This window comes from Aulostomus chinensis, chromosome 10, assembly GCF_037954235.1.
Source record: "Aulostomus chinensis isolate RoL2024-O1b breed Wild chromosome 10, RoL_Achi_v1.0, whole genome shotgun sequence".
NCBI classification, from domain to species: Eukaryota; Metazoa; Chordata; class Actinopteri; order Syngnathiformes; family Aulostomidae; genus Aulostomus; species Aulostomus chinensis.
This window is the reverse complement of record NC_141329.1, coordinates 26,939,099-26,965,315: the sequence shown is the minus strand read 5'-3', so window position 1 is coordinate 26,965,315 and position 26,217 is coordinate 26,939,099. Positions and strand designations below refer to the sequence as shown.

Sequence of the window (26,217 nt, the reverse complement as noted above, 5' to 3'; positions counted from 1 at the left end):
GAGGCGATCAAATAACGTTCCATTGAATTTTTGGGTGGATTATAGCGCCACCTGGTGGCAACGGGAAATTACATGCTCCTTTTTTTTCACGTTGACGTACTCCGCCTGGTGGTCGTGTTGGACCAGACCCACCTTGAATTTGAATAGAAACACCTCAAGAACTTGGAGACGTGTTGCTGTGAGGACTCGAGCGCTCATGTTAAAAAGTGTTACCATGACAACATGGCCCGCTGGAGTCACATGAAAATTAAAATGTTGTCTTAATGTGAAATACAGCAACATGATAAACGTCCTCTGGCACCACCTAGTGGCTGCAGAAAGTGATATTAGCTTAAGGGTGCAGCTTCAGTCTGCTTCTCGCTCATGGGTACAAGGGCCTGCTCATCAAAGCTTGCAGCTCTAGGAAGAGCATAAAAGCTGTGAGTTCACCTCGGCGGATGTGCGCACACACATTTCTTAGCTGTTAAAGATAAAAAATAGTTGTCACATCTTTAACCGATGGACACATAAGATGTCTCCTGCTTCATTATAAAGTCCATTATTTACGTTTGTACACTGAGGGCTTCGGATTTCGATGTCATAGTTGTTGCTGAAAAACCAAGCGAGTATAATATCTTTGATCTTATCCGTGGTATCGTTGAGGATCGTTCCAATTCAGGTTTCTGTGTTTGGGTTGGAGCCTCACTGTCAGTTCTGCCGAAGCAGAAACCTCAGGATTGTCTCTTATTGGAATTGTGGGTCAGTTCCAATGTTGATTATTACAGCAGGCTGCCACCTCAATGAGAGGCCATTCAAGGGCGCCATCTAGCGGATGTACCAGTGCACTACAGATAAGGGTCCTTTATTTTGAGTGTCAAAGCAGAAGTCTGTATATAATAAATCAGCAAACTTAGTTCTTCTCACATTACTGGTTAGAAAGCACTTGAGACCGCTTTCATTTAATGGTCCTCTTATTTCTCTCCCGTCAGGCGATGGCGACGACGATGAGGAGGGCCGTGAGGAACACCTCCCATCCTGTTACGACTATGTCATGCATTTCCTCACGGTCTTCTGGAAGGTTCTGTTCGCCTGTGTCCCGCCCACAGAATACTGGAACGGCTGGGCCTGTTTCTTCGTCTCTATCAGTGTCATCGGCCTCCTCACCGCCGTCATTGGTGATCTGGCGTCGCATTTCGGCTGCACCGTGGGGCTCCGTGACCAAGTCACCGCTGTTGTGTTTGTGGCCTTGGGAACCTCTATTCCAGGTGAACGAACAGAACTTTTATGTCTTTATTGACTGATATTAAATGTTCCTACTGACAAAACCTGCAGAGAAGAACTCACCCTGCAGATATGACATTTATCTGCAATTAATACAATTATTTGAGATCAAAAGCGTGACAGACATACCTGGTGGGAGATTTTGTGGAGGACAAATTGACCCTGAATTACTGGGAACTACTTGCACATAAAGCGTGAATCCAGTCAGAGTGATTCAACTTGGCGTGGTAAGTGAGCCCAGCGTGGGTTCCAATGCCCTAAAAGTGCCCTAAATAACAAGTTTGGGAGTATGAGAGTGACACCTGAAGCAGAAACGGTCTGGCTTGTCTTGTGCGGCAGGTTTTTCATCACCAAAGAGATGTGATGCTTTCATGCTCTCTCAGTGATTTCGGCTGAGTTTTGCTGTCATACTTGCTTACCATAAAAAAAAAAAACTTTATAGATACGATCAACCAATTCCTCAACGCACCAGTGGAAAGTAGTGGCCCAATTCTGAACTGTGTGTGTTTGTGTTATATATGTTTATTCTCTGCTAGATTTCTACCCAACTACACCTGCAGTTTTTGCCAGATTTTCTGGATAATACACAGAGCAGGCTTTTAAACCAGCTAGTAATAAAACATGTGACAGATTGAATGGCTTCTTCGTAGCGCGTAGTCGATGCCTATAGCGCTGCTATCTTTTTAAATTGATGTCTTTTTTTGCACTGAACAAGGACTGCGCTTCATTTCGTTGTACCTGTTACAATGACAAATGAAGGTAAAGATAAATGTACTCAAATGTACTGCATCTTTTAAACTAATTTTCAGAAAATGACAAAGACAAAAATATGAATTCATATATAATTTGAATGCATTCACCTGGCACCAAAAAAAAACAGCTAGTGACTTTTTGACTTCCTGACTACAGCAGAAGTCCCTCGTCTCCTAAGTGTTGTCTTGAAGTAAACTTTTCTGTTTTACAGGACCATTTAATTGTGATTGCTGATATTTCAAGTGTAAATTCTCATCCACCTCTGCTCAGCAGTGTGTAGGAACCTCCTCATGTGGACATGTGAGAGGGGCTTCACTCTGCTCTCCTCCTTCTCTCATTCCAGACACTTTTGCCAGCAAAGTGGCCGCCATACAGGACCAGCATGCTGACGCGTCTGTTGGAAATGTCACCGGGAGCAATGCTGTCAATGTGTTCCTGGGCATTGGCGTGGCTTGGTCCGTGGCTGCTGTGTACTGGAAAGTCAAAGGAAAGGAGTTCAGGGTGGACCCAGGCTCCCTGGCCTTCTCGGTCACGCTCTTCACCATCTTCGCGTTCATCTGTATGGCGGTGTTGTTGTTCCGACGTCGCCCCTCTATCGGTGGTGAGCTCGGCGGCCCCCGGATGCCCCGCCTCCTGACCAGCCTGCTGTTCCTGGGTCTGTGGTTCCTCTACATCCTGTTCTCCAGCCTGGAGGCTTACTGCCACATCAGTGGCTTCTAAAAGGGAGAAGGAGAAATTTCCGGAGGAATATTCCACAGCAACACACACTTAAACACACACAGCTCGACCCAATACATCGCTGCAGCCTGGAAGGGTTCTGGGCTTGGATGCAGGGATGCTAAAATGCTCACTGACACATACACAAACACACACACACACTACATGAATGCATGTATAAACTGATCATAAAACACACACACAGTTATAGGCATAACAGAGGGTTAAAGAAAGTGTTAAATAAGGGCGAGAAGAGTGCAAAAGGCTACTGCAGCAAGGGGTAGATGGAGAGAAAGCGATTGCGATGTTGACATTTTGGAGATCGTGATGGCGGCGGTCCGGTTGGATCAGATCAGTGATAGAGAAGAGCCTGTTTGTGTTAAGATGGGACAGAAACCTGTGCCCACTGAGACAAATGATCAGTCTGAATTGCATTGAAGGAAGGGGACTTTCCTCCTCATCTCTCTGCCATACCACCAACTTTCCTGGTACGACTTTATGTTTCACCACTGAGGAGGTGCAGCACTGCGGGGAAAACAGGAGTGGAATGTTTACAATAACAATAACATTACATTTGTTTACTACAAGGGATACTAATTGTGTGGTGATACTTGTCTAACACACTGTAGATGAAGGAAGTTCTCCATATGCACTGTAAATATATTTGTACATATACAGTAGAGTGTAGTGTTTGCTGGGGGCAGACCGTGACGCCTACCACAGAAAAAACAGAGGAGGTGGACAACGGTCAGTTTTAGGAAAATGCAACTGTGGTTGTGAAGGTGTAAAGAGCCTTTGACCCTGAGTGGGAATGAATTTTCCCAGGAATCTAAAGTCAAAATGATCCACAAGTGACATAGAAGAGGCTCAGACTTCCCTCTCATAATCTGATGTGTCTTCTCTCTGGATGGTTTCCATGGTAACCTTTGTTCCATTAGCATGTATAGCCAGCTATGTAAAGGGAATCGACTCTGTAATTTACATCCCTTGTGCATCCGTTCTTGTATAAATCTATTAATGTAGGCAGAAAGAAATAAGGAGAGGTCCAATCTGAGAGGGGAAAAAAAAGACATTTTCCTCATAATGAAGGAATAAAATATGATGGCACACCCACCGAGTGTGTGGAGAGTCAGGAAACCTCGCTAGAATCCAGCTGGCAGCCAGTTAATCATCACTGCATCATTGTGGGTGGCAGCAGACTCATGCATTATTGTGGCGTGCAGGTATCCCAACAGACCGATCCTTCATCTGCTGTGACGGTAGCATGATCGGGTCAGGCAGACACGTGTGGGTGGTCACGCCAGACTGAACAGTGTTAGTTTACTTTCAACAGTGACGCCTCTAAAGCCACGTAATTAGGACTTTTAATATCCAACAGAGAAGATTATGTGCAGCAGTGAACCTGCGCACTCAAAATTCGAGGAACAAGCGTGCAACTAAAAGGCTACAAATGCTCCTCACTGGAGTTTGTCAGTCAAAAGTTGCACTTCTGCCTTTCGAAGACCAATATTGTACTGTTGAGGATACAAATGCGCCTTTCATGGAACCTTCTTAAAAAGTGTTCCTGTGAGTACAGAACTGTTGAGTGTGTGCAACATACTGATAAGGATCCTGGTTTACTGGTGATCCTAGTTTAAAGGTTGCAATGTACAGGATCCACTTCTGCACCACAATGCTTCTTCATGATGCCACCCGCACAACGCCTTAACAACAAGTAAAAGCCTGGAATTCAAGCGTTCAGCTGTAGAAAAGTGCGCTGGCTGCCATTTGTTTGCCGCAACTGTTTATCTGAAATTGATTGTACTGTAACCCCGGATCCAGGAGGAAGAGATTGTCCCTGCCCGTCCATCTGTGCATAACGCACAACAACAGTAGTACCACGCATACTACGACTTTCTATACATTCTTTAAAGGGACTAAGGTCCAATGTTCCCTAGACGCTGTTTACAGTCTGCAGGTAAAAGCAGACAGCTAACAAAACTGTACAGGATATCTGTGCAGTAGCAGCAGAGTCTTTTTCACATTAAATCAGATACTGTTTCTATAATAGTAGTATTAGAACACACGGCCCATCCAGGCATGTATGTGTTGCTCAGTATTGCATGGCGGAAAGTAACGTAAAAATGCTCACAAGCTACTGAAAACTCCTGGCTGCTATACAGACTGTAAATTCAAATGCACAGCTAGTTAGGCTAAAAACCAGAAACACATGCAGAATCTACATCCCAACGTTTCAGGTTTATTTCTTTTTAACAGCAAAACTTAGAGGTCACTCAGCAAAGTTAAAGGGCAGATTTTAACTAATTCATTATTAGCTTCCACCATTTAAGTCCGTCGTGGTTTTTCTAAATGGGGACTATTTGATCCAAATTCATCACAGTAAATTTTACTGTAATTTTCACTGCCTAACATCAGTCACTTTGTACAGACGTAGCGCTGCAGGTGCATTGCAAACATTTTCTTTAAAGCGCCTCAAAATCTCTAGCCACAGATGATAATTGCTGTACAAGCGGGATCTATTGTTTCTGTTGTTGTACACCATAATATCAGAAACAATTCCCTTAACTAAGTATAGTTTGTAACCTTTCTAAAACCAATTTTTGTATCTTTTCCTTGCAGGTATAACCAGTAGATTTTTTTTTGTACTTATAAACAATGTTTAGAATAGGATCGGTAATGGTAGTTTAGTGTAGTTGACATCGATGCAGAGTTTAGGATTAGATTTTGATATATTTTCCACAATGATGACGATCCCCTTTGAATTGCTCAAGAAGTGTCGTGTATCGTAACTAAACTAATTTACATCGTCTGCTGACTTTTTTGCGTCTGATATTTATATTTCCTCTCACAAAATAACTTATTTAGACATTTATTTATTTACAAGAAGATTACTTGTCTACGTATAAGCTGTGAAGCAGGTCCTTGAGGAATGGTGTAGTTCAAGGAGTGTCTTTTGTTACCTTCGACACGAGGTCAGCTCACGACGTTTTCCTTCTCCAGTGTTCGTTGTAAAGCTCCGCCAGTTCTTCGTCCCTCAGTCAAAGGAGGAGTTTATTTTGAGTGTAAGTAGCATGTTTACATGAAGAAACAGTGTGGAACATTGCCAGTGGAATTGTCTACTTGGGGTTTTTCATGGACTAATGAAGATTTTAGAGATACCAGCTGTGAGGCAGGTCAGTAGTGTCTGATCATTACCGCCTACTCTAACTACTTACTGGAATTATACACACACACACACACACACACACACACACATACACAGGTCAAGTGTGTATTCTGTGACTGTGGGAATATCATCAGCACCAACGGTTACAAACTGGAGCGGATTATATTCCCAGTATTGCCCAAGCTGATGTGGCCCAGCTGAATTATCGACAATGCTCGGACAATGTTCCATGTTTCCATGAACTTCTGTACTAACTGTCTGGCTTCAGCCTTTGCTGTCCTGTAGTTAGATGTGATGCCCCCCCCCCCCCCCCCCCCGCAGTCCAGCCTCTCTTCCTCACCCATCCCTCCCCAGTGTGTGTCTGTGTTTGCGTGCCCTCCGTGTTCCTATGCAGATGCATGATGAATTCCTGTGTATTAGCAGCATGGTCTACTGTGAAGGACACCTGTAGGTTACTTGTATCGGATCCCACAGTATGAATCCTAAACACCAGAGGCTCTTTGTGAAATAAAGTTTGACATTCAGACACAACCAGGACAGAAACACACATAGGTTTATGGATTTTATTGCTTATTTATTTTGCTACCTTTAGGAGCTTTGAAAATAAAAGCCTGCTCTGTTGTGTCGAGGCTATGTTTACAACTAGAAACAACCCCGGGTCATCTTTTGTTTGTTAATGTACAATATTTCTGTGTCTGTGTTAGTGTACCCCGTCTGCTCCCATTGCCCCCCCCCCCCCCCCCCCAGGTCTTGCTCTTCAATGTGTCTCTCTGTAAGCTTTCCCTGTGATGATGAACATTTCTCTCTGCCTGAACCTTTGTAGGGAAATAATGACTGAATTAATATCATGTGATAGACATATACATTTATTCAAAAGTGTAATAAATTATTAACTGAAGATGATATTTAAGTTTTTTTATGAAATGCAGGAAAAAAATGTGAGAAAAAAAAAGACAGCTTGTTTTTTTGACAATGGCATGAGGTGTAATGTGTTACTGAAAGAAAAATGAAGGTCTTAAATCAAGTGAAGTTGACCTTATTTGAATATAGTTTATTTATTTTCAACGCTGAAGGTGTCTGCGTCATTATTCCTGCACCAATTGCCAAATGAGCATCTTGTCTCTGATGTGTCCACGTTCAACTTGATCCAAAAACACAAGGACCTGCAATTTTGGAACGTTAACTCGTGCAGAGTGGAACATTCAGTCCACAAGCCCATGGATTTTAAGAAATGAGGAGCGAAAAGAATTAAAAACTATATTATTTCAAATATGTGTAAATCAAGGATGTCCCAAGTATTTTTTTTACGATTGTCTTGTGCACACAAAACTTGGCATCAACTGCATAAATTTAAAAAAAAAGAAAGAGGCAGTGCAAATAACAAATAGAATTGCTTTAATGATTAAAATATGTCAAATGAATTACATTGCTTGATAAAGGTTCATTTGTAGCTTTCTATTGAATCTAGGAATAATGTAGTCATGTAGAGGCAGAAGCTAATGGAGTACATGTTCTAGTGCTAGCTTTATGTCACATGAGGAAGTCTGGATCTATATTAATACGAATGACGGAGTGGTATTTTGGTCGCGGGAAAGCTTTGAAATAAACTGTTTCAGTGGAATTATGACCTTTTTTTTAGCGTGCAGCTGTTGTAGTTTTAAAGGATTCACCGGAAGTACAACTGTTCCGCCGTCTCACTCGCAGTGCGCCGGTGCGGAAGTCACGCCATTGGGTCGCGGGCTCGCTTTTCGTTCCTCCTGAGGTTTCGGTCAACATGTGCAAAATTCGTTGGTCGTCGCGAGGGTAGCTACATAGCTCATTCGTTGTTGTTTTTTTTAAAAAATAAAAATAAAAACAAAAACAAAAAAGACCAACCGTTTGGGGGAGAGGTGAAATCCCTGCTCGAGCTTCCTCTCCGCTCCGGGGTGAGCCAGAAGTCAACGGAACAACGGAAGAAGGTAACGCTAGCCAGCGCGTGTGATCGCCATTGTTTATGAGCGGGCAGAGAGCGGGGCCGTCGACCATTTCCCGGGTATAACCACCTCGCTACGCACAACACAACTTGTAGTCTTCAGTTTATTCAATTTATCAAACGCAAATTAGTTGGTGGTTGTTATTTTAGCTAAGCGATGGGTATTTGTGTAAGTAGAGGCTGCTAATGCATGCTAACCGCTCCGGTGTGTGTAGACGGATCCGTCTTAGCGGGCCACTGGACCACAGTGCGCCCCCAGTCTTGTTTGTTCTTTAAACGCCACACAACGCGAAATATCTTCGTGACCAGCTAACGTGGGGGTGATGAGCCAAACAGTGCAGTATTAGTACATGCGAGGCTAGCTCAGAGCTGTGCAGACGTTGACCCATCTACCCACGAGGACACGACGATTATCTCAACATGTTTCACTGTATCCACAGTTTCAATTCCAGCAGATGTATTATTGCCGTATTGTACCCCGAAAATGCCGCGTTTCCAGGTGTCCAGTAATGTCCGGGTACAGAGGGCTGGTGAGGCCGTTTATGGCGCGCTCCTGTGAGCCTTGGCGCTGTTCCACCTAGTGGGTGACCGACGGACAAGATTCCAGTCATTTAACCGATTAGCTGATCACTTGCATAACTTAGAGGCAACCAAAGAGATTTCATGCCTGTTAAGCCCCCTAAAAAAAGGTGTTGAGTGAGAAAGAACTGCAACGAAAAGGGGGTTGTGTAAACGTTGAACATACTGAAATGAACAAGCACGTTTGTACATTTTGTATATGTAACGCTAAATTTTGGTATTCACCCATCAAATGACATAATACAACATCAGTAGATAATGATTATCTGCAAAAAAAAAATTATTGCGATTTTCCAGAGCTCATGTTGGCTCCCTACAGCTGCACACGTGTTTTCTGTAAATTAATGAGTAGATCTGTTGTCCACTAATAAAATAGACAATTCTCAATCTCCCTGCAGCCAAGAGATGTCCTACTACTCATCCTCCCGTAGCTCATCTCGGGCCACTGACTGTAAAGTGTACGTGGGTGATCTGGGGAATGGCGCTGCTAAGGGGGAACTGGAGCGAGCGTTCAGTTACTACGGCCCTCTGAGAACCGTCTGGGTGGCTAGGAATCCACCCGGGTTTGCCTTTGTGGAGTTCGAGGATCCTAGGGATGCAGAAGATGCTGTGAAAGGCATGGATGGAAAGTGAGTTGTCCTCTTTCAGGAGGCCAAAGTAATTCTTGTTGCATTTAGAGTCATAGTTTCCTGTGAAAAACAGAACAGATTTGTATGATTTTATGCTCTCAATAAGGCATTGCATGCAAATTAGTTATTAACCCTTGCAAGGCTAAAACATTGTGGTACCCCCATGGTCTCTTTCAACAGGGTCCTGTGTGGTTCCCGTGTCCGTGTGGAGATGTCAACAGGCATGTCTAGAAAGGGCCGCGGGCGCCCCAGCCGACGCCAGTTTGACCCCAATGATCGGTGTTACCAGTGTGGAGACCGGGGCCACTATGCCTACGACTGCTATCGCTTCAGCAAGAGAGGACGTCGCAGCAGGTGAGGGGATGAATTTGGTTGTGCATGTGGCTGTGGTCGCTGCACACTTACTGTGTTGTTCACCTTCTATATTCTAAAGGATGGATAGGGCTAGATTTATTTCTTTTTCTTTGTTTGTGTAGGTCTCGCTCTCGTTCACGGTCTCGGTCCAGGTCCAGGTCCCGTGGACGCCGCTACCGCTCTCGCTCCCGCTCCCGTTCCCGTAGCCGCAGCCGGTAAGCTATACCTGAAGTACAATCAATCTGTCATTTATTAAATACAGAAGCTTCTCTCTGACTCATGTGACTTTTCTTTTTCTTTTCAGGAGCCGTCGCAGGTCCCCATCCTACTCCAGACGCAGGAGCAGGTAAGAGTCGAACAATTCTTCAGTTTTACGCTCACAGCATTACAAGTAACGCCTACTTTTAGATCCTAGCAGAATTGTATCATGAAAGTTTTGCAACTTTTGTCATACGTCAAGCCAGGTGATTGTTGCCAGCGATTGATCGGGTCCATGAACAACATGTGAAATTAACACTTTGACTGTTGCCAGTGTTCCTGTAATTAAATCCACCTTATTTCCTGTAATATTAGGTCTGGCTCTCAAGCCCGTTCCAAGTCCAGGACTCCAGTGAGAAGGTACATTGCTTTAGCTTCATAGTTTTGTTTTCAAATCTACATTGCACACCCTGCACCAGAAACACACTGTCATACCATATTCATCAGTCCCTGGAACGTGGTTCTTGAGTGAGAAAGAGTTTTGCTTAATTTTGCCTGTGCTTAAAACACAGCAGGTCTGTAGGCGCTCCATCACATGGGCAGAGCTGCGGCTGCGCCTGCCACACCAGCGCTGCGTGTTGTGTGAATTCTGATGAGTTTTCCAATGGCTGAATACTCCAGGCACTCCCGCTGCTTACGTTGCCCACAATCCTCCACAGCCTTTGTTCGAACTACAACATTAATGATATTCTTATTTCAATGCAGTCATGGGAAAAAAAGCCTCCAGCTGTGAAAGCTTGTGGTGGTCAGTGTAGCAGCTTCAGTGGATTTGACAGCTGTCTGCTTGACTGTTTTATTTGTGAAGACTGCTGCTGGTGTGTTAACTTGCTTTCTAAGCTCATCACCCTCATTAAGATTCCACTTGAAAATGACTGTCAAAATTCAGTTCAGGTTTATTGTTTAATAGCCTAGCCTATGACCATTTACTCTCTCTTTCAGTCGCTCCAGATCTCGGTCTCGGTCCGGATCTGCTGCCAGAGGACGCTCTGTTTCCCGTTCCCGCTCAAGATCTCAATCATCCAATCACAAGAGGAACAGGTAAAGCCTCAGTCTCGATGTCTCTCTTTCCCTGAAACAGCCTGTCTAATGTGTTTAGTATTTAGTCCTGCCCATTCATGGTTTTATGAAACATTTTTAGTTACACCTCGAAAGGGACAAGTTCCAGGAAGGTCTAGGTCATCCTTTTATAGATTGTCAGTTATCAGCTCAAACCACAACTATCTTGCGTTCCAGCCCAGGGTCAGTTATGTTCATCAGGTTAGTCAGCACAAGGTTTATTCTAGCCAGGGAATAGTTTTTCCATCCACCTGGGAGAAGCTGCGACCAGCGACTGAGATGAGCGACCAGATGACCTTCGACCTCCTTGAAACATCTTCTGCCTCTGCTGTTGGAGAGTATTGGAGTGGGAGGGCTATAGAGGACAGCGACTTGGTGCCTTCTGTCTGGTCTAGGGAAGTATACGTAGATGAGCTGACCTCTCTCCTGTGCATTCTTTTCAAGGTGTTCATAGCCGTGCACTCGACCTCAGTTTGGCTCCTTATTCAGTCCCACCTGACCCTGAAAAGAGAGCACATGAAAGACTGTCCTGCAGGCGAAAACCAGCCCAGACAACCAATGATATGCAGATTCTACTCATGCATTGTTTTGATTTCACACTAAATAAGTTTAGACTGACAGAGTGAGAAGTTTTACCTGTAGAATTGATAAGTGTTGATTAGGCAAAGATAGTCAGGATGATAAATGTTTAATTTTTTCTTTAATTGTAATTGACCAGCCTGAATGTGGCTAGATTAAGAAAAAAATAGAGGTTGATCATACAAACCCACACCATTGGTGTGACATAAGTTAAGCATCTTTGCAGCACAGTTTTGTTTATTTTTCATATTTTCTTTAAAGCGTGTGGTGGGACCTGAGCACTGCACTGACACTGCAGCTGATCCCAGGCCCAGGGTCTGCCAGCTGGCGGTGTGTACGTCCTGCGGGAGGGTGACTAAGCGCTGACCTGAGATCAGCCTTCGCCTGCATCTGGTGTTAGACAGCGAGAAAGAGGTCGACCTACCGACCGAATCCTCCCCACAGTGAATGGCTGACCGTCTGTCCAACCGACGCACACGCTCAGACGAGATCAGCCCGCGCACACATACGTTGTTCTACTAGAGTCACCCAGCCAGCCAGCCTTCAGATCTACCAGAGGGCCGACCCACACAGTTCAAAGTTCGACCACTACATTTTAAATCCATTACCTACCTACCAGAGTTCTTCGGCCTCTGTCTTAGCTTCTGAAAATGAGAGAGAGAGCTGACGAGAGATCAGTCTTCAAGAGCATAGTCATCCGTCCTTCAGTCCTTTCATCCTTCGCTTCTCTGTACTTGTTGTTTCTGCCACTGTCTCCAAAGGTAACCAAAAATCAAACCCCCTGAAAAACTTTTGTTGATGGTAAAAGAAAATGCTCAAGCTTGATGTACTCAGGATATTTGGTGCTTGTAGAGCCTTTAACAAACATGCTCAGAGGAGGGTTGGGCCGGTGTGGACGTTTTCAGTCCGGTTTGATACAAAAAACACACGTAAGAAATACTAAACCAGGAGCAGAGAGGTTTTGGACCTTGTTGAAATACTAAAATATCGGTGCAGTTTTAGTTGTGTTTTGCCCTTTTGCCATGTGCTCGGTACACCTGGACTATTAAGACATTACTCAGAGGAACTGAACAAGAGCGCAAATGTCCAAATAGTCGGAACTGCTGTTTAATGGACTTCAGCCTGCCAACTCACTGAAATAAAGGCAGTACAAAGCCACATGGAGCGGTTCATCATCTGGAGAAAGTGCTGCTGTTTTCTTCAGTTCCTTCGAGAGAATGATTACACAAAGTGAAAACCTCCCCAGCCGACAGAGTAAAGTTGTAGTTGTCGGAGATGTTGTAGAGCTCAACAGTGACTGCTCAACGAGTGTGAGGCGTCTGCTGCTGCAAACACCATCGGTGCGTGATCTGCTCTCATGGTCAATCAACCTCAAATGGCTGTGACACGAAAAACAATGTTTTGTTTTCTCTTTGAAACGTCAGTGTTGAGCTTTACGCAAGTTAGTATACAATGACATGGCACACAGATTGCGGTCAAATTTTAATTTACCAGAATAAATCCTGAATTTTGATCAGGTCTGCATTAAATCTTAGCAGTTTGAGGTCGTACGCCGGACTAGTAAAACTATACATCGACCCAACTCTAGCTTGGAGCGCCAGGTGTCTGCATGTGAGAGTGCTTGGATGATTGAGTGAATGAAAGGCTATGTGAATTGAGCTTTTGTGCCACAAATTTGGAACTGAAAATCAGCACCATAGTAATGGTTTTCTCTAGTAATCTTATAACTTAAGGCTGCCCCTCCTTCATCCTTTGTGGGTTTGTAGTTGTTGAAGGATGAAGCCCTAAATTTCTCAGCTGAAAATTCAAACATTCTGTTGTAGTCATGAGGAGGCAGTGATTAATTGTCACGTACGTTAGTCTTTTATTCTACGTGGGGGTTCAGTTATGTATGTATCTTTTGATCTGTGCCATTTGTCTTCTTAAATGCTACAAATTTGTCTTCCTTTACAAACGTAATGCTTAAAGACAAGATAAATGTAACCTGTGACTCTTAAATTGTACCTTTTTTATCTCAGATTTCAAAGAGGTATTGACAGAAGTTGTCGTTCTTTCTTTCTCCCCTGCAACAAACTAACTATTCTCTTTTTCTGTTTCAGTCGTTCCCGCTCAGCAAGTCCGACCCGAAGCCCTACGCCAGCTGACGACTGGGTGAAGAAAGAATAACTGTTCCCCCTGTCCCTAACAGTCACACCCTGAACCCCTCCCTGCTTTTACAGCCCTGCAGCTGTTTTTTGGGGGTGTTTTTTTTTTTTTTTTTTTTTTTTTTTGTACTTGTTGGTTTAGTCTCAGTCTTAGAATTTAATTTCTCCTCAGGGCTGGAGTCCTCGCACAGTCTCAAGATTCTTGCAGATTTAGTCAATGGGACGGAAAGAAAACCAATTGCTTAGAATTGTTTTAAAAGCTCCTGCGTAGACATCTTTGTTCTCAGGTGTCTTGTAGGTGGTATAAGAAGTTACATCTGCAGTATTTAAAGTGATACTGTGTGTTGCAATTGACTTTTAACAGTGACTTAAGCAGCTCCTACAGTTTGTTTTATTCCTTTAAAATGAAACGGCTTTTTCCTGGATTTCCCTCCTCTATTTTGAGTTTGAGGTCAACCATGTTCCCCCACAAACAGCATAAGAAGGTAGTCCCGGCCCGCATGCCTTTCTTCGTTTGTAATGTCAAATTCCTTCTCTTTGCTTCTGTGCTGCACTGCCCTGTTTTTTCCACAAAGATTTTCACTGTGTTGAATAGTTTTTCCCCAATGGGCTGATCACAAATTTCTTCCTGTGTATTTTGATTTTTAAATTGTATACAGTGCTTAGGTTTGATTTTGAATGGCTGCTTTACTGTTTTTTGTTTTGTTTTGTTTTGTTTTTCTGTTCCTGGCTTATATGGTAAGACAGTGGCAGTTTTATTTTGGAATAAATCTCAGTATACCATAGTTGTCTTGATTTGTCGTCACTGTCCTGTGTGCACCTCAGGGCCAGAGGATCACGAGATAGGGATTGTGTTTTGATAGTTTTGGTTCTCTGTTGCTTTGGGTTGGTGTGGGGCCACAGTCGGAGGTCCCTCGGGTTCCTCTGAACTTGACTTGCGCTTCCATCAACTGTCACTCCTCCTGTCGTGGACTCGAGAGCGGACCACATCAGTAATATCCCCAGTGGGGATTGACAGCCAACAACCATGAACAAGTTCGTCAGATTTGACCATGCGTTTCCTTGTGTAAAGATTATAACTGTAGACACCTTTATTCAACCCGAAGGGAAATTTTATTCCTTGTTGATCCAAATAACAAGAACAGGACAAAGTGCCAGCGGTTCCTTTGGAGTAGTGCGTGACAGTGACTGATCATTCAGGCACTCTGTCCTTGAGTGTTTACATGCCTGTTGGCAATCAGAATTACACCTGACATTTGAAGCACAGCCAGGTTAGATGGTCATGAGTGTACTTTGGATCAAATATTTATAACCCCCCTGTATAACCGTGCAGTTGAGTAGCAACTCAGATTAATACCTCCAATTCAAACCCGTTAAAACTAATTACTCTAACATTTTATTAGGAACTTAACATTTAAATCTCGAAAGCGGAGTTGAGTTTTTATAATAAAGATTTAAAGTTATTCAGGTGATTGTCTGTGGAATCTAAGTTTTGTGAAACTTCGCTTGCGATTATGTTGCCAGAATTGTAATGACATTTTTGTCCTCGTTGCTGGTACGAGGTGATGCAGTTGTACGACCGATCAGAAACTACAGGTGTTAAACTGGCAGGTTTGATCTAAACTACCGGAACACACTGACCGTTAGAGTTTGGGAGCAGGAGGCAATGAAATGAATACTACAAGCAAATTTTGTCTAACGTCTGTCCTAACAACAGCGTGAACCAAATAAAACCAGTATGTTCATGTTCGAACACGAGTCGAGCCTGCGCACGCCTTCCATCCTCCTATTGGCTGCTCCATCAACCGCCAGTTGATTGATAGCTGCTTTAACCTATCACGGCACTCAAACGCTGCTGTGCAGGCGTGGCCACCAGAGCTTCGATTTTCTTGAGTTTTCCGTCCATTTCGCTTCCTCGTCACTACCATCATCCTTTTTAACGGGGACAACATGGCTACTGCGGCGAGCCGGTACTACAGCGAGGACGGCAGGGCAACGAAGAGGCAGAAAACGGACGGAATGGCCACGGTGAGACTAAAACGTGAAAACTGCTCTTAAATTTGATGTACTTTGCATGATAAACGGCTGCGGTGTTCTCCATCGAGAGCTGTTCCATCCATCCCGCGTAGCATGAAATAAGTCACGACGCAGGTCACTCCATAAACGCCTTTACGCGGGCTTCATAAGGTAAATTCTTCGAATCACTTTTACTGTGCTATACGGTTCTAAACATCGATACATTAGCCCTCGTGTGTGCCTGAGTGTTATCGTTTGAGGGCGGTTTCCCCCTTGCTGGGCCTCGCCTGAGCCCGGCGGCTTTGTTCTGCGGTTAACGTTAGCATTGTGCTAGCTGTAAGGTAGCCCGGATGAGGGGACGTGCCATTTACAATTGAGCAACTGTTACGTAGCAGTTTAGTCTTATATTTTAGTCCGCGCTGATTTAATTAAAGTAGCATCGCAGTAATTTTGAGATTTAAAAAAAAAAATCAATCCGTTACACTTTAACGAGCCCTTCCCCGAATTGATTGTTCCAAGTGTCCCGATGTTAGCAAGGGAGATCTACTGAATAAATATGAACAGCAGCTGTGACTGTTTACCTCCGATCTGTTCTGCTACCCCAGCAAGCCACGTTCATTTCACACGTTATGAATTATATCACGTGTTTATATATTTTCCGTATTTTACTTTGAATGATCTTAGTATGATTAAATGAATCCAGAAATTCACGATACACCAGCTTTCTTATTGATTACTTGGAGAAGTATTCAATCTGGATATGTCTTCCTAATTATGTCTTTTGTGACCCAAGGGGTATGAGGATCCACATAAGACTCTTCCCTCCGTGGTAGTCCATGTCCGTGGCCTGGTGGATGGCGTGACAGAGGCCGACCTGATGGAGGCCTTGCAAGAATTTGGAGCTATCAGGTATAAGAATATATGTATTACAAAATGTAAATTACCTGTGATTTCAGTAAAAGTGAAGTAAGTTGCTGACTTGTAACAAAATCTATGAATTAGGAGGTTTCAACAAGCAGCCACTGCATAAATGTAATGTCATTTCATTAATTTATTTTTGCTTGTTTATTTGTCAGCTATGTGGTGGTGATGCCCAAGAAGCGCCAGGCACTAGTGGAGTATGAAGAAATGACTGGCTCAACCGCAGCTGTGACATATGCTGCGGACAACCAAGTTTACATCGCAGGCCACCCAGCCTTTATCAACTACTCCACCAGCCAGAAGATCTCCAGGCCGGGAGACTCCGACGACTCCAGAAGTGTCAACAACGTTCTCCTGCTCACCATCATGAATCCCATCTACCCCATCACCACGGTAAATGCACAGATCCTGCCTGGGATGTGCCTCCATATTAGAAATTTAGAATTTAGTCCTAACAGGTATAACTGTTTGTATTTCAGGCAAAACTGGCTTGCGTCTGTGTGTTTATTATGATTTTTATGGGGTTGCATTCAGTCCCAGACAAGGGAACGCTTGTGTAATGCCAGTGTTTCTGTGTCAAAAGATAAACACAGAGTACAAAAGTCGGGTCGCGGTGTCTTAATCTCGGCCCGTTATTGCCAAAGTTAACTCTTGACACGATGGCAAAAGTGGCATAAGAAGCAGAATGCAAACTCGTTCAGAGCAGCTGCAGCTCAGAATGAGCATTTTTCTGTTTTTGTTTGCGTAGTGTTAACATTCACACATGTTCACAGGATGTTCTCTACACCATCTGCAACAACTGTGGTCCTGTCCAGAGAATCGTCATCTTCAGGAAAAACGGTGTCCAAGCCATGGTCGAATATCCTTTTTCACAGGTGCCATCTGCAGTCAGACAGAGTGCCTCGTGTCAAATGTTTTCTGTTTACAAGGCCACTGAATTACCAGTGCCGTCTGTCTACAACAGTTTCGTCTGCATGTTCACTGACACTAATTGATATGTAGACAAAGGTAATTGATGATGACGTGCTGGCTTTTGTCAAGGTCGCATTGTTATTGTTGTCTTGGTACATAACCGGGTGTCTTGGCTGTCTTCCTTAACCTGGTCGTTACGTTTGACTCCGTGCAAAGTGCCCAGCGGGCCAAGGCATCACTCAACGGAGCAGATATCTATTCTGGCTGCTGCACGCTGAAGATCGAATATGCCAAGGTAGGCACTGTTTCAAAACCTGGTCCAGCCACATACAATAAATCACACTTTGTGTGTGGTGTTCAGATCATGTTACTGCACTGCTACTGTCAGCATGTGCACACTTGGCAAAACAGTGCTTCCTTATATGAGGTAACTGGGCTTATCAGCATGTGAGTATAACACATGATAGCTCTATCGTCCAACAGGCCTCTGTTTATGTAGGTTATAGAGGTTTTGACCATTTTCCAGTGTAAAAACATGTACTCACTGACATCTATGCCAATCCAAGACAAGTTAGGCCAAAGAATGTTTAAAGGGGGGGGGGGGGGTCAAGTCCAACAATTGGTATTGGATATTCATGGCTTTTTGGCAGCCCCCAGATGGTCTTTCATGCTTCCATTTCATGGTCTTCAAACCCCTTTGAGGTTCTCACTGCAAGGTTGAGAACTTGTGGGCAGTTTACCCTGTCTTGCCATTCCATTGTCTGTCTGATAATCCTGCTGTAGTTAAAGTAAGTATAGTTGCCATTGAAATTGATTTTGTCACCCTAATTTCACAGGACTATGATGGATGTACTGACCTTTTGCATGCTTCTGTTTGTGGAGTATTTTAGTCGTTCAAATGGACGCTTGTGTTAATATAAACCTTGTTCCCCCAGCCCACACGCCTGAATGTGTTCAAGAATGACCAAGACACCTGGGACTACACCAACCCCAACCTCGGAGGCCCAGGTAACACCTCAAACACTCAAATATGTTCCCAAACACTCACTCAGTACAACACACACTCTGTAGTTGATCTTGTTTAGCTCCTTAACTGCCACTATGGGTCAGCAAGCAGGCTACTGCATCAATGGAGGCAATACCCTTCATTGATAATGCTACTAAATAAATACTGCGAATTGTCTGTGATATGCAAATTTTGTGGTCTTGGGGGGTATTTTGTGGTGGCATTATGACTGAAGTGATGCTTTGAATCTGCTTTAACACTTCTAAAAACACACTAATCGGGGTTCAAGTGCAGGAATATTATGTTTGGTGTAAAAAGGGAACTGCTCATGTGACTGTGACAAGATTGAGAGATACGAATCAGATACCCATGATTTACAGCTACAGTGTTGAAGAAATCTTCTGTGTGGTTGGAGCGGCAGGAAGACATTTGCAGACAAAAAGATAAGAGTAGTACAGTAGTGAGAAACTGTCAAGTGTGGACTCAATTTATTAAAATTAATGAATGCACCACCTGGTCTACCATAAATTAAAGGGGTGTGTGTGGGGGGGGGGGGGGTGATGTGTCTGGACACCAACAATCATTAAACACAAATGCAGTTGTCATTAAATCTGAATTAGTGCCATTTCCTGAACTAAGATCAGGACAAGCCGCTTATATGAAGTGTAAACAGAGCGACAGATGCGGCTGCCTTGTTTTGGCCCTTGTGCTTCCTTCGTTAGCACCTGACCTGTTACACTCGTCACCAGTTAAGTCTGATTGCTCCTGTAAACTAAAAAAGACATCGCCCTGCTGAGGGACAAAAGATGGATAATTGGCTCAGTGGCTGAATCCAGCATGTCTAGGTTCTTTCTACCGTGATGTAAATGTTCTCTTGCTTTTATTGGCTACATTGCAGTCAAATGATAGAATATTTTGAGCTTGCATGACTGTCATCAGTACAAGCCTCAGCTATAAAACCTGAATCCCAAATTGACTTTATTACCGTAGATTAGGTGGGTGGGGGGCATCTTGGTTGTCTGCACCATGCCAGTTGATAATTACTCCACACTGTGTTTGCGTATACAGACGTTGCAGGGACACCTGGCCCCTAACTAAGAAATTTTAGGAGCACAAGCAAAAAAATGTAGGGGCTCCATCTATAATCGATAGACTGTGCTTCACAATTTTCAACTCACAACTTTGAGGGTCAAAAACATATTTTAGTGTGCGGACTTCTTTTTGTCAGCGTTGTCTATTCCTGTCTTCCTAATCACACAGGTGAATTTCCCCTCACACTTCGACTTTGTGGGCAGTTACTGGAAACACATTTCACTGTCACAAGACTGATCCTGGTCTTTTCCACTGTCTTCTAACTTCTGTCATTGAATTCTTTTGTTTGGTTGGTTGATTATAATTCCTGACAACCAACAGCAAAGGGTGATCCGTGTGAAAAGTGAGCACAGAGGCATGGACCAGCATCAATGAATGTGGCTACCTGCAACACCATAACTACTCATCTTCTCCCTTGAAAAGCTTTGGTCTCAGCACATCCAAAAATGCACAGGAATTTGTGTTTGGAGGGAGAGGCAGACACATGCTGACACCACCACCTCTCACCAACAACCACCCCAAGCATCCACTTCTGCAGTGAGGACACAATCATACAGAGGGCCAAATGTCCCCCTAAGACAAGGGGATAAACGGCAAGACACCACCCACTCCGACATGATGATCTAGGACTGATATACCACTCATTCCTCATCTCTGCATTCCCACACCAGAGGCACGACGTCGACGCACAGTTCTAGAGGGTGGGGAGTTTGGGCTCCTAGCTACGCTTGGTCCCGCCCCTCTTCCTTTCTCACCTGTTTTGACACACAACCAAATGACATACCGAAGCAGGTCAAAGCTCGCATGAACAGATGCCTACTGTCTACACCAAATGGAGACTGATTCCAGAGAAGACACAACATCCACCCAAACAGAAGTAGTGCCAGACATCTTTCAGTACAACAGATGACCACACAGATACTATCCAGTCCACCAAGATCACATTTTTTGGGGGGCTGCACTGCTCGTCATGATGTTTGACACGAAAACACAACATTTGAGAAAACACGCTGTACCGACTGATCCAATAGATGCCTCACACCATCGACTCAAGCGGTAGCCACTCACACTGGAGTCAGCACAAGACAACTGATGAAGACAAGACACTGCTGACAACACCATCAAGCACACTCAGGCCCATTTTTGCTTTTATCCCTTTAATGTGTTCCCTCCCACATGGAATTCAGCTTTTCTTTCCTGCTCTTTCTCATCTTTTGCTCCCCTCTGATTTTCTTGTACATGCATCCCTATTAAGCTGTCCCCACCCTTTTTTTTTTCTTTTTTTTTCTTTTTCTTTTTTTAATTTTCGAGTGCCGCTTTTCAAGATTTTATTTTAAAGTCTCTAGAACCTGTGTAACACCTTCCATGTGATGCAGGTTTGGCAATTTGCGGCTAAGAAGAGCCAGCTTCCCAACTGAGTTGTGCTCTATGGCAGCCTCAAGGCCTACCAGTGCTAAGGGGACTATTCCAAAATGGAACAAAAAGGATGGAAACGCCAACCAACCAACCCACCCACCAATGAGCATTTCAACTTGATAAAACCAGGAATCCATCCTGAGGTGGAGAGTTGTTTCCCCAAAAGGAAACGGATAAGAGTTTGGGATGAAATGAATAGTGGAGAGTGGTGGAACTACTGCAGCAAATGTCTTCTTCCCACTGTTTGTTAACATGCAGTAAGTAAATCAAGGCCCTCCTCGGGGAACATAACTGCACAGCACCACATGACCCCAAAGTCCAGCACACAAGACTGACATTACTTCATTTTTTACAGCCTTTATCTTTCCCTGTCTGGAAGAGGGTGATGGTTGTGGTTCTGTTGAAACCTGCATTTCTGAAGTCACTAAAACCAACCGTATGTTTGTTCGCCATGTCTTGTTGGTCCCTCCGTTGGCAGTTTACAACCATCAGGAATGTGGTTCCCCCGACTAGTGTTTTTGGAAATAAGTCCTTTTTTTTTAAATCAAGGGAAAGAGTGTGAACCTTTTGTCATATATAATTACATTTTTATATTTATATATATTTATATTGATGTAGGATATCCTTAAACCCATGACCCTACCCATTTATATAAGTGTGTCATACCTGAACAGCCAGGAAAGTTCTTCATCCACCAGCTGCAGTGGCTGCTGGGGTGTCACAAGAACCGATGCTTTGTTATAAGTCGACGTGAAAACTGTGACTACACTTATTTTGCAGTGGTATTGGAAACATTCAGTTGGAATATCTCAAGCTCCAGCTCTCTGCTGCAGGCTGGAATAAATCTACTGAGGAGTTCGCCGTGCACAGACACATACATTTGTCTCTACTTAAATGCTGCAAGGCAGTTTGGTTTTGCCTGGCTTCTACTTTTGAAAGCGATCAGCCTCAGAGCTTGAGGTCGGGGGGGGGTATTTTCAGCAACACCGGCTGATCACATTTCTGGTATTGTGACATCCCATAATGGCTGCTGGAGACCAAAACTGACATTTGTTCAACCCATTTGTATTTCATGGTTTTCACTTGTCTGCATTTATCCTGATAGGCTTCTAAATGAGGATAGGCAGTCTCACCATTGATTTTGTTGTTTGTTTGGTTTACTGCATTCTCTTCAGCATCTAATGGGGTAGTTTCACATTTGCCCAGCAAAAATGTACCTGTTTAACCTGGCTTCCATTCTGAATGTGTATAATTATTGTGTACCTGTACAGATGGTGATGCAGATGGCAATGGGAGCAATTCAGGTGTGTGTGAGCATCCAAAACTTACTTTTAAACGTAGCCATTTGTGATACTGTCTGATATTCTTGTCCTTTCCACCGCCCAGATCATTGGCATCCACCCCATCTTTGTTCCCTCCCACACGTCCTCGTAATACGCTAGAGCTGTCAACCTCACGGATGTCTTTTTGTGCGATTGGCTTTTTATTTTAGCTCATTTCTTTTGAAATGAATGGGTCTTTGTCATGTGTTGCATCCCCATGCCTCCCTCCCCACACTCCTCAGCATGTGTAGTGTATACCCAGGTTTAATCACTTGAGTTACATTTAAATGTAACTCATCACAGCAGATGTTGCTTTGGTAAACGTTCATAAAGCTCAGGCCCAGACTCTAAACTCTGAAGCGCATTCGTTACCTGTCTTCATTCATGGCCATCTTGACTGGTATTAACTGACAGCAACAAGTGCATGTGTCCATGTGCGGTATGTGAAGTAGTCCTGACCGAATGTCAATCTACTTTCTTCATGTGAAATCTGGTAGATTTTGTCATCAATGATGACCTTTTAAAATGAGTAATTAGTAGGAAATACAACTGTCTGTTTTCTATAGCGTGAATCTTAAAAATGTGCAACAATGTAGAGGTTGCAGTGGTGTTGTGGTGTTTCTTCAAATATTTACATGCAACTTTTGTCTTTCTTTTGCACTTTTTTTTCTCTCGTTTTTCCATTCTTGTAGAAGACGTGTGTGTCAACCCCAACAAGCGCCAGAGACAGCCTGCTCTGCTGGGCGATCACCCTCCGGAGTACGGTAAGGCTCTCACACCTCCGGCGGAAAGGGAAGATGCGCTGCGTCCTCATTTTTACGTACGGATGATCAAGAGTCCGTAGCACTGTAAATTAAACTGGAGGTCCATTTATTTTCATCGGAAACATCCACGTGTTTGCGGAGCTCCTCCCTCCGTCAGTGTTCAGCCTGGTGTTGTTTTGTAAGATGGTGAAAATGTTTAACTTTTGCTGCGGGTGTTTATTAGCTCTCGTAAAAACAAGCTACACGTGCGCTAAATTACAGACTTCAGATAGCAGCTTGTCTGAGTTGTTCACATCAAGGTGTTTCACAAGCAGACCAAATTAGCAGCAGGGGTTTGACGACCTCATGAGGCCGTACTGGATTTATTATATTGACAGACCTTTTTTTTGTAGGGGGGTTAAATCTGAGTAGGTCTTCCACACAGAGTAAAGTGGACCTTGTTATTTTGGCTCCCTCGAGTCTCTCTCCCTCCCCTGTGAGTTGTCTTCACCTTGAAGAACAGTTTGTCCTCTGTAGCTCACGTGCTGGTTACCGGCCTCCATTTCTCTTCAGGAGGCAGTTACCATGGTTACGATGAGAGCTACGGAACCCCACCCTATGAGGGCCGTCGTATGGGTCCACCAATGAGAGGACGTGGAGGAAGAAGCTACGGGCCAGGTTATGGACCTCCTCCTCCTCCTCCTGGAGAGTATGGAGCCCATGCTGATTCTCCAGTGGTCATGGTGTACGGGCTGGAGCCCCTCAAGATGAACGCAGACCGCGTGTTCAATATTTTTTGTCTCTACGGCAACGTTGAGCGGGTCAGTAAGAGTTGAGTCTTTGTTCTTGAGGGTCCTGGGGAAAGCGTTAAGTGCTTTAGGCTCGAAATTTTGCATCGAAGCTTCTTCCAGTGAGCCTCTGCCACCTGGAGTGTATATAAATGATCTGTCCAAGCAGCACTCGAGGCTTTCCAAATGTATCTTTTTCTGAAAATGGAACAAGTCATTTCATAAGTCACTGTGGGAAATATTTATTTTTTATGTAAGTTAATATAAATGCTCAGAACAGCAAATGATTTATTAGCCAAAAGTGATGGAAATGGCGGCTCTTTGGGTGGTGGTGTTACAAAAAAATATAATAAAGAGGTGAGTCGTTTCCGACTGCACACCCTTGCTCGTGGGCATCATCTCCACAGACCTGTAGGTTATGAAAAGGAAAAAGCCACCCAGGAAAACCGGTCAATCCTGTCGACTTCACTTTACACAGGTGAAGTTCATGAAGAGTAAGCCTGGGGCAGCCATGGTGGAAATGGGAGACTGCTACGCTGTGGACCGCGCCATCACTCACCTCAACAACAACTTCCTCTTTGGACAGAAGCTCAATGTTTGGTGAGAAAACACACGTCTGTGTATGATCTGTTCCTGATCCCCAGGAGTCCTGTGTAGAGGTGGCACATTCTTGCTCGTTACTCCGGTGTCTCGTGATTTGTGGGAGTAATTTTCGATGGCACAATCCTCCCTCCCCTGCAGTGTGTCCAAGCAGCAAGCCATCGTTCCAGGTCAGTGCTACGAGCTGGAGGACGGCTCCAGCAGCTTCAAAGATTTTCATGGCTCCCGGAACAACCGGTTCACCTCACCGGAACAAGCAGCCAAAAACCGCATTCAGCACCCGAGCAACGTGTTGCACTTCTTCAACGCCCAGCCAGACGTCACACCTGAGATCTTCTCTCAGGTCTGATAACGCAGGAAATGTACTTTTAGAAAGTGTTGTTTTTTTGTTTTTGTTTTTTCAAAATCTACTCTGCCTATTGTGGAGTAGATGATCATGTACCTCTTAAACCTCCCGCGTAGCAGCATTTTATTTAATATGGCACCAAAACATTGTCTGCTCCACTGGAGAAAGGAAGAGCTTCCGTACGCGATGCCGTCCTCAATGAGTCTTGTGCCTTTTACAGATTTGTGAAGAGATTGGTGTCAAGTGCCCTGTCAACGTCAAAATGTTCACAGGGAAGAGTAAGTTGCCCTGGTCCTGCTTCACACTGCACAGTCTGAATATACACCCATGTGAACTATATCCTGGATGTTGAACGCTTGACCTCAACCACCAGGTGGCGCAGCTCCAAGTGATCGCAGCGCTTCAGGCCTGCTGGAGTGGGACTCCATCAATGATGCCATGGAGGCTCTGGCTATGATGAACCACTTCCAGATGAAGAACGCAGGTCTGTACCAGACTCAGATGTTGGCGGCTGAGCTTCCCCGAGACGCCCGTGTAGGAGCAGTCTCATTTAATGTCAAGGTTGACGTTTGTCTCCCTGTCTTACAGCGGGCCCCTACCCATACACCCTCAAACTGTGCTTCTCCACCGTCCAGCATGCCAACTAAGCACCCCCCCCCCCCATCCTGGACAAGACGAGTCCTCCATTCCCATCTCATCGTGTACCGAGACATGACTGCTGGTGACACAGCAAGAGGAAATTAAATTGATAATGCAAAAAAAAACACCTTGATGACTGTGGAATGCATCCTTTAAAAGTACGTTTGATCCAGAAAGTGCAGACTTGTTATATTTGGTATAAAGGGGATGAAACCGTTGCTAACAAGTATTTCAACTTTTTATATTTATGCCCCAGATGTGGTTTACAGAGTATCAGTACCTGTGTGTCTTTAGTATTGCAGTTGTCCTTTTTGTTTTTCACATTTTGCTTCTCCAGTAGCCTGACGTGAAAGAACTGGTTTTATGCTCAGGTGGATCAGTGACAGTGGATGGACAACGAGGTTTTGTATGAGTTGTCTGTTGGATCTTTTATTATAGCTTAGCTTTTTTCTTTCTTTCTTTCTTTCTTTTTTTTTGTATTTTAATTACTGCATATTGACGTCTGACTCCCTGTTCCTGATATGCAGACAAATTTTTTTTTCTTTTTTTTGGTTTTGTTCTAAGAAAATTAAAATAAAAAAATCTATTTCAACTTGCGTGTGAGGCGCTCTCTCTAATCGAGCTGTGGCCGACTCAGACGACGGGGGAACTTTAGTGCTCGAGCAAATCGGACCCGTAAGTACAAGACGGCTCCCTCACCAATTGACTCCTGCAGTTTCAGAATTTGGAACTTTGAGCTGAAGTTGTTTGTTTTATTGGGCTTTTCTTTCCTTAATAGAACCTCCTATCATACACTGAGGCCCCGATCGCTCTAGAATCATTCAAAACAAGTCAAGTCAGAGGCGAAGCGTTGTTGCACTACAACAGTCGGTTTATTTATCCCAAGATGCTAAAACAAATATCGGACCAACGAAGGAGAACATCCCCGGGTAGCGGTCACAGGTGCACC

At 44.0% G+C, this 26,217-nt stretch overlaps 3 protein-coding genes across 12 annotated transcripts in view; all 3 read left to right on the top strand.

Moving 5' to 3' along the window:
• slc8a2b (solute carrier family 8 member 2b) overlaps positions 1 to 6,962 on the top strand; it is a 132,804-nt gene extending 125,842 nt beyond the window's left edge. For all 5 annotated transcript variants that reach the window (XM_086216753.1, XM_086216750.1, XM_086216752.1 and 2 more), the window contains 2 exons: positions 969 to 1,244; positions 2,357 to 6,962. In XM_086216753.1, the coding sequence (XP_086072879.1) occupies positions 969 to 1,244; positions 2,357 to 2,733 (653 nt within the window). In that variant the 3' untranslated portion in view covers positions 2,734 to 6,962. The remainder of the gene's footprint in view (positions 1 to 968; positions 1,245 to 2,356) is intronic.
• Positions 6,963 to 7,592: 630 nt separating this feature from the next.
• srsf7a (serine and arginine rich splicing factor 7a) lies at positions 7,593 to 13,606 on the top strand. 5 transcript variants are annotated; one of them, XM_086216746.1, is made up of 9 exons: positions 7,593 to 7,928; positions 8,846 to 9,076; positions 9,257 to 9,430; positions 9,553 to 9,645; positions 9,735 to 9,776; positions 10,004 to 10,048; positions 10,628 to 10,726; positions 11,585 to 11,653; positions 13,423 to 13,606. In XM_086216746.1, the coding sequence occupies exons 2-9, from the start codon at positions 8,853 to 8,855 to the stop codon at positions 13,487 to 13,489; spliced, it is 813 nt and encodes a 270-aa protein (XP_086072872.1). In that variant the 5' UTR covers positions 7,593 to 7,928; positions 8,846 to 8,852; the 3' UTR covers positions 13,490 to 13,606. The 5 variants fall into 5 exon arrangements, 4 of the variants coding, with proteins under 4 accessions (XP_086072872.1, XP_086072871.1, XP_086072873.1 ...); XM_086216745.1 differs by having other exon boundaries at positions 7,594 to 7,854; XR_015118218.1 differs by having other exon boundaries at positions 7,596 to 7,854; positions 11,585 to 12,084.
• Positions 13,607 to 15,222: 1,616 nt separating this feature from the next.
• Positions 15,223 to 25,860, top strand: LOC147255077 (heterogeneous nuclear ribonucleoprotein L-like). 2 transcript variants are annotated; one of them, XM_086216743.1, is made up of 14 exons: positions 15,223 to 15,495; positions 16,277 to 16,392; positions 16,560 to 16,797; positions 17,178 to 17,263; positions 17,515 to 17,611; positions 18,252 to 18,324; positions 22,102 to 22,134; positions 22,845 to 22,916; positions 23,469 to 23,716; positions 24,162 to 24,283; positions 24,425 to 24,626; positions 24,850 to 24,907; positions 25,003 to 25,113; positions 25,218 to 25,860. In XM_086216743.1, exons 1-14 carry the CDS (start codon positions 15,418 to 15,420, stop codon positions 25,274 to 25,276), a joined length of 1,593 nt encoding a protein of 530 aa, XP_086072869.1. In that variant the 5' UTR covers positions 15,223 to 15,417; the 3' UTR covers positions 25,277 to 25,860. The 2 variants fall into 2 exon arrangements, with proteins under 2 accessions (XP_086072869.1, XP_086072870.1); XM_086216744.1 differs by lacking the exon at positions 22,102 to 22,134.
• Positions 25,861 to 26,217: the final 357 nt, after the last annotated feature.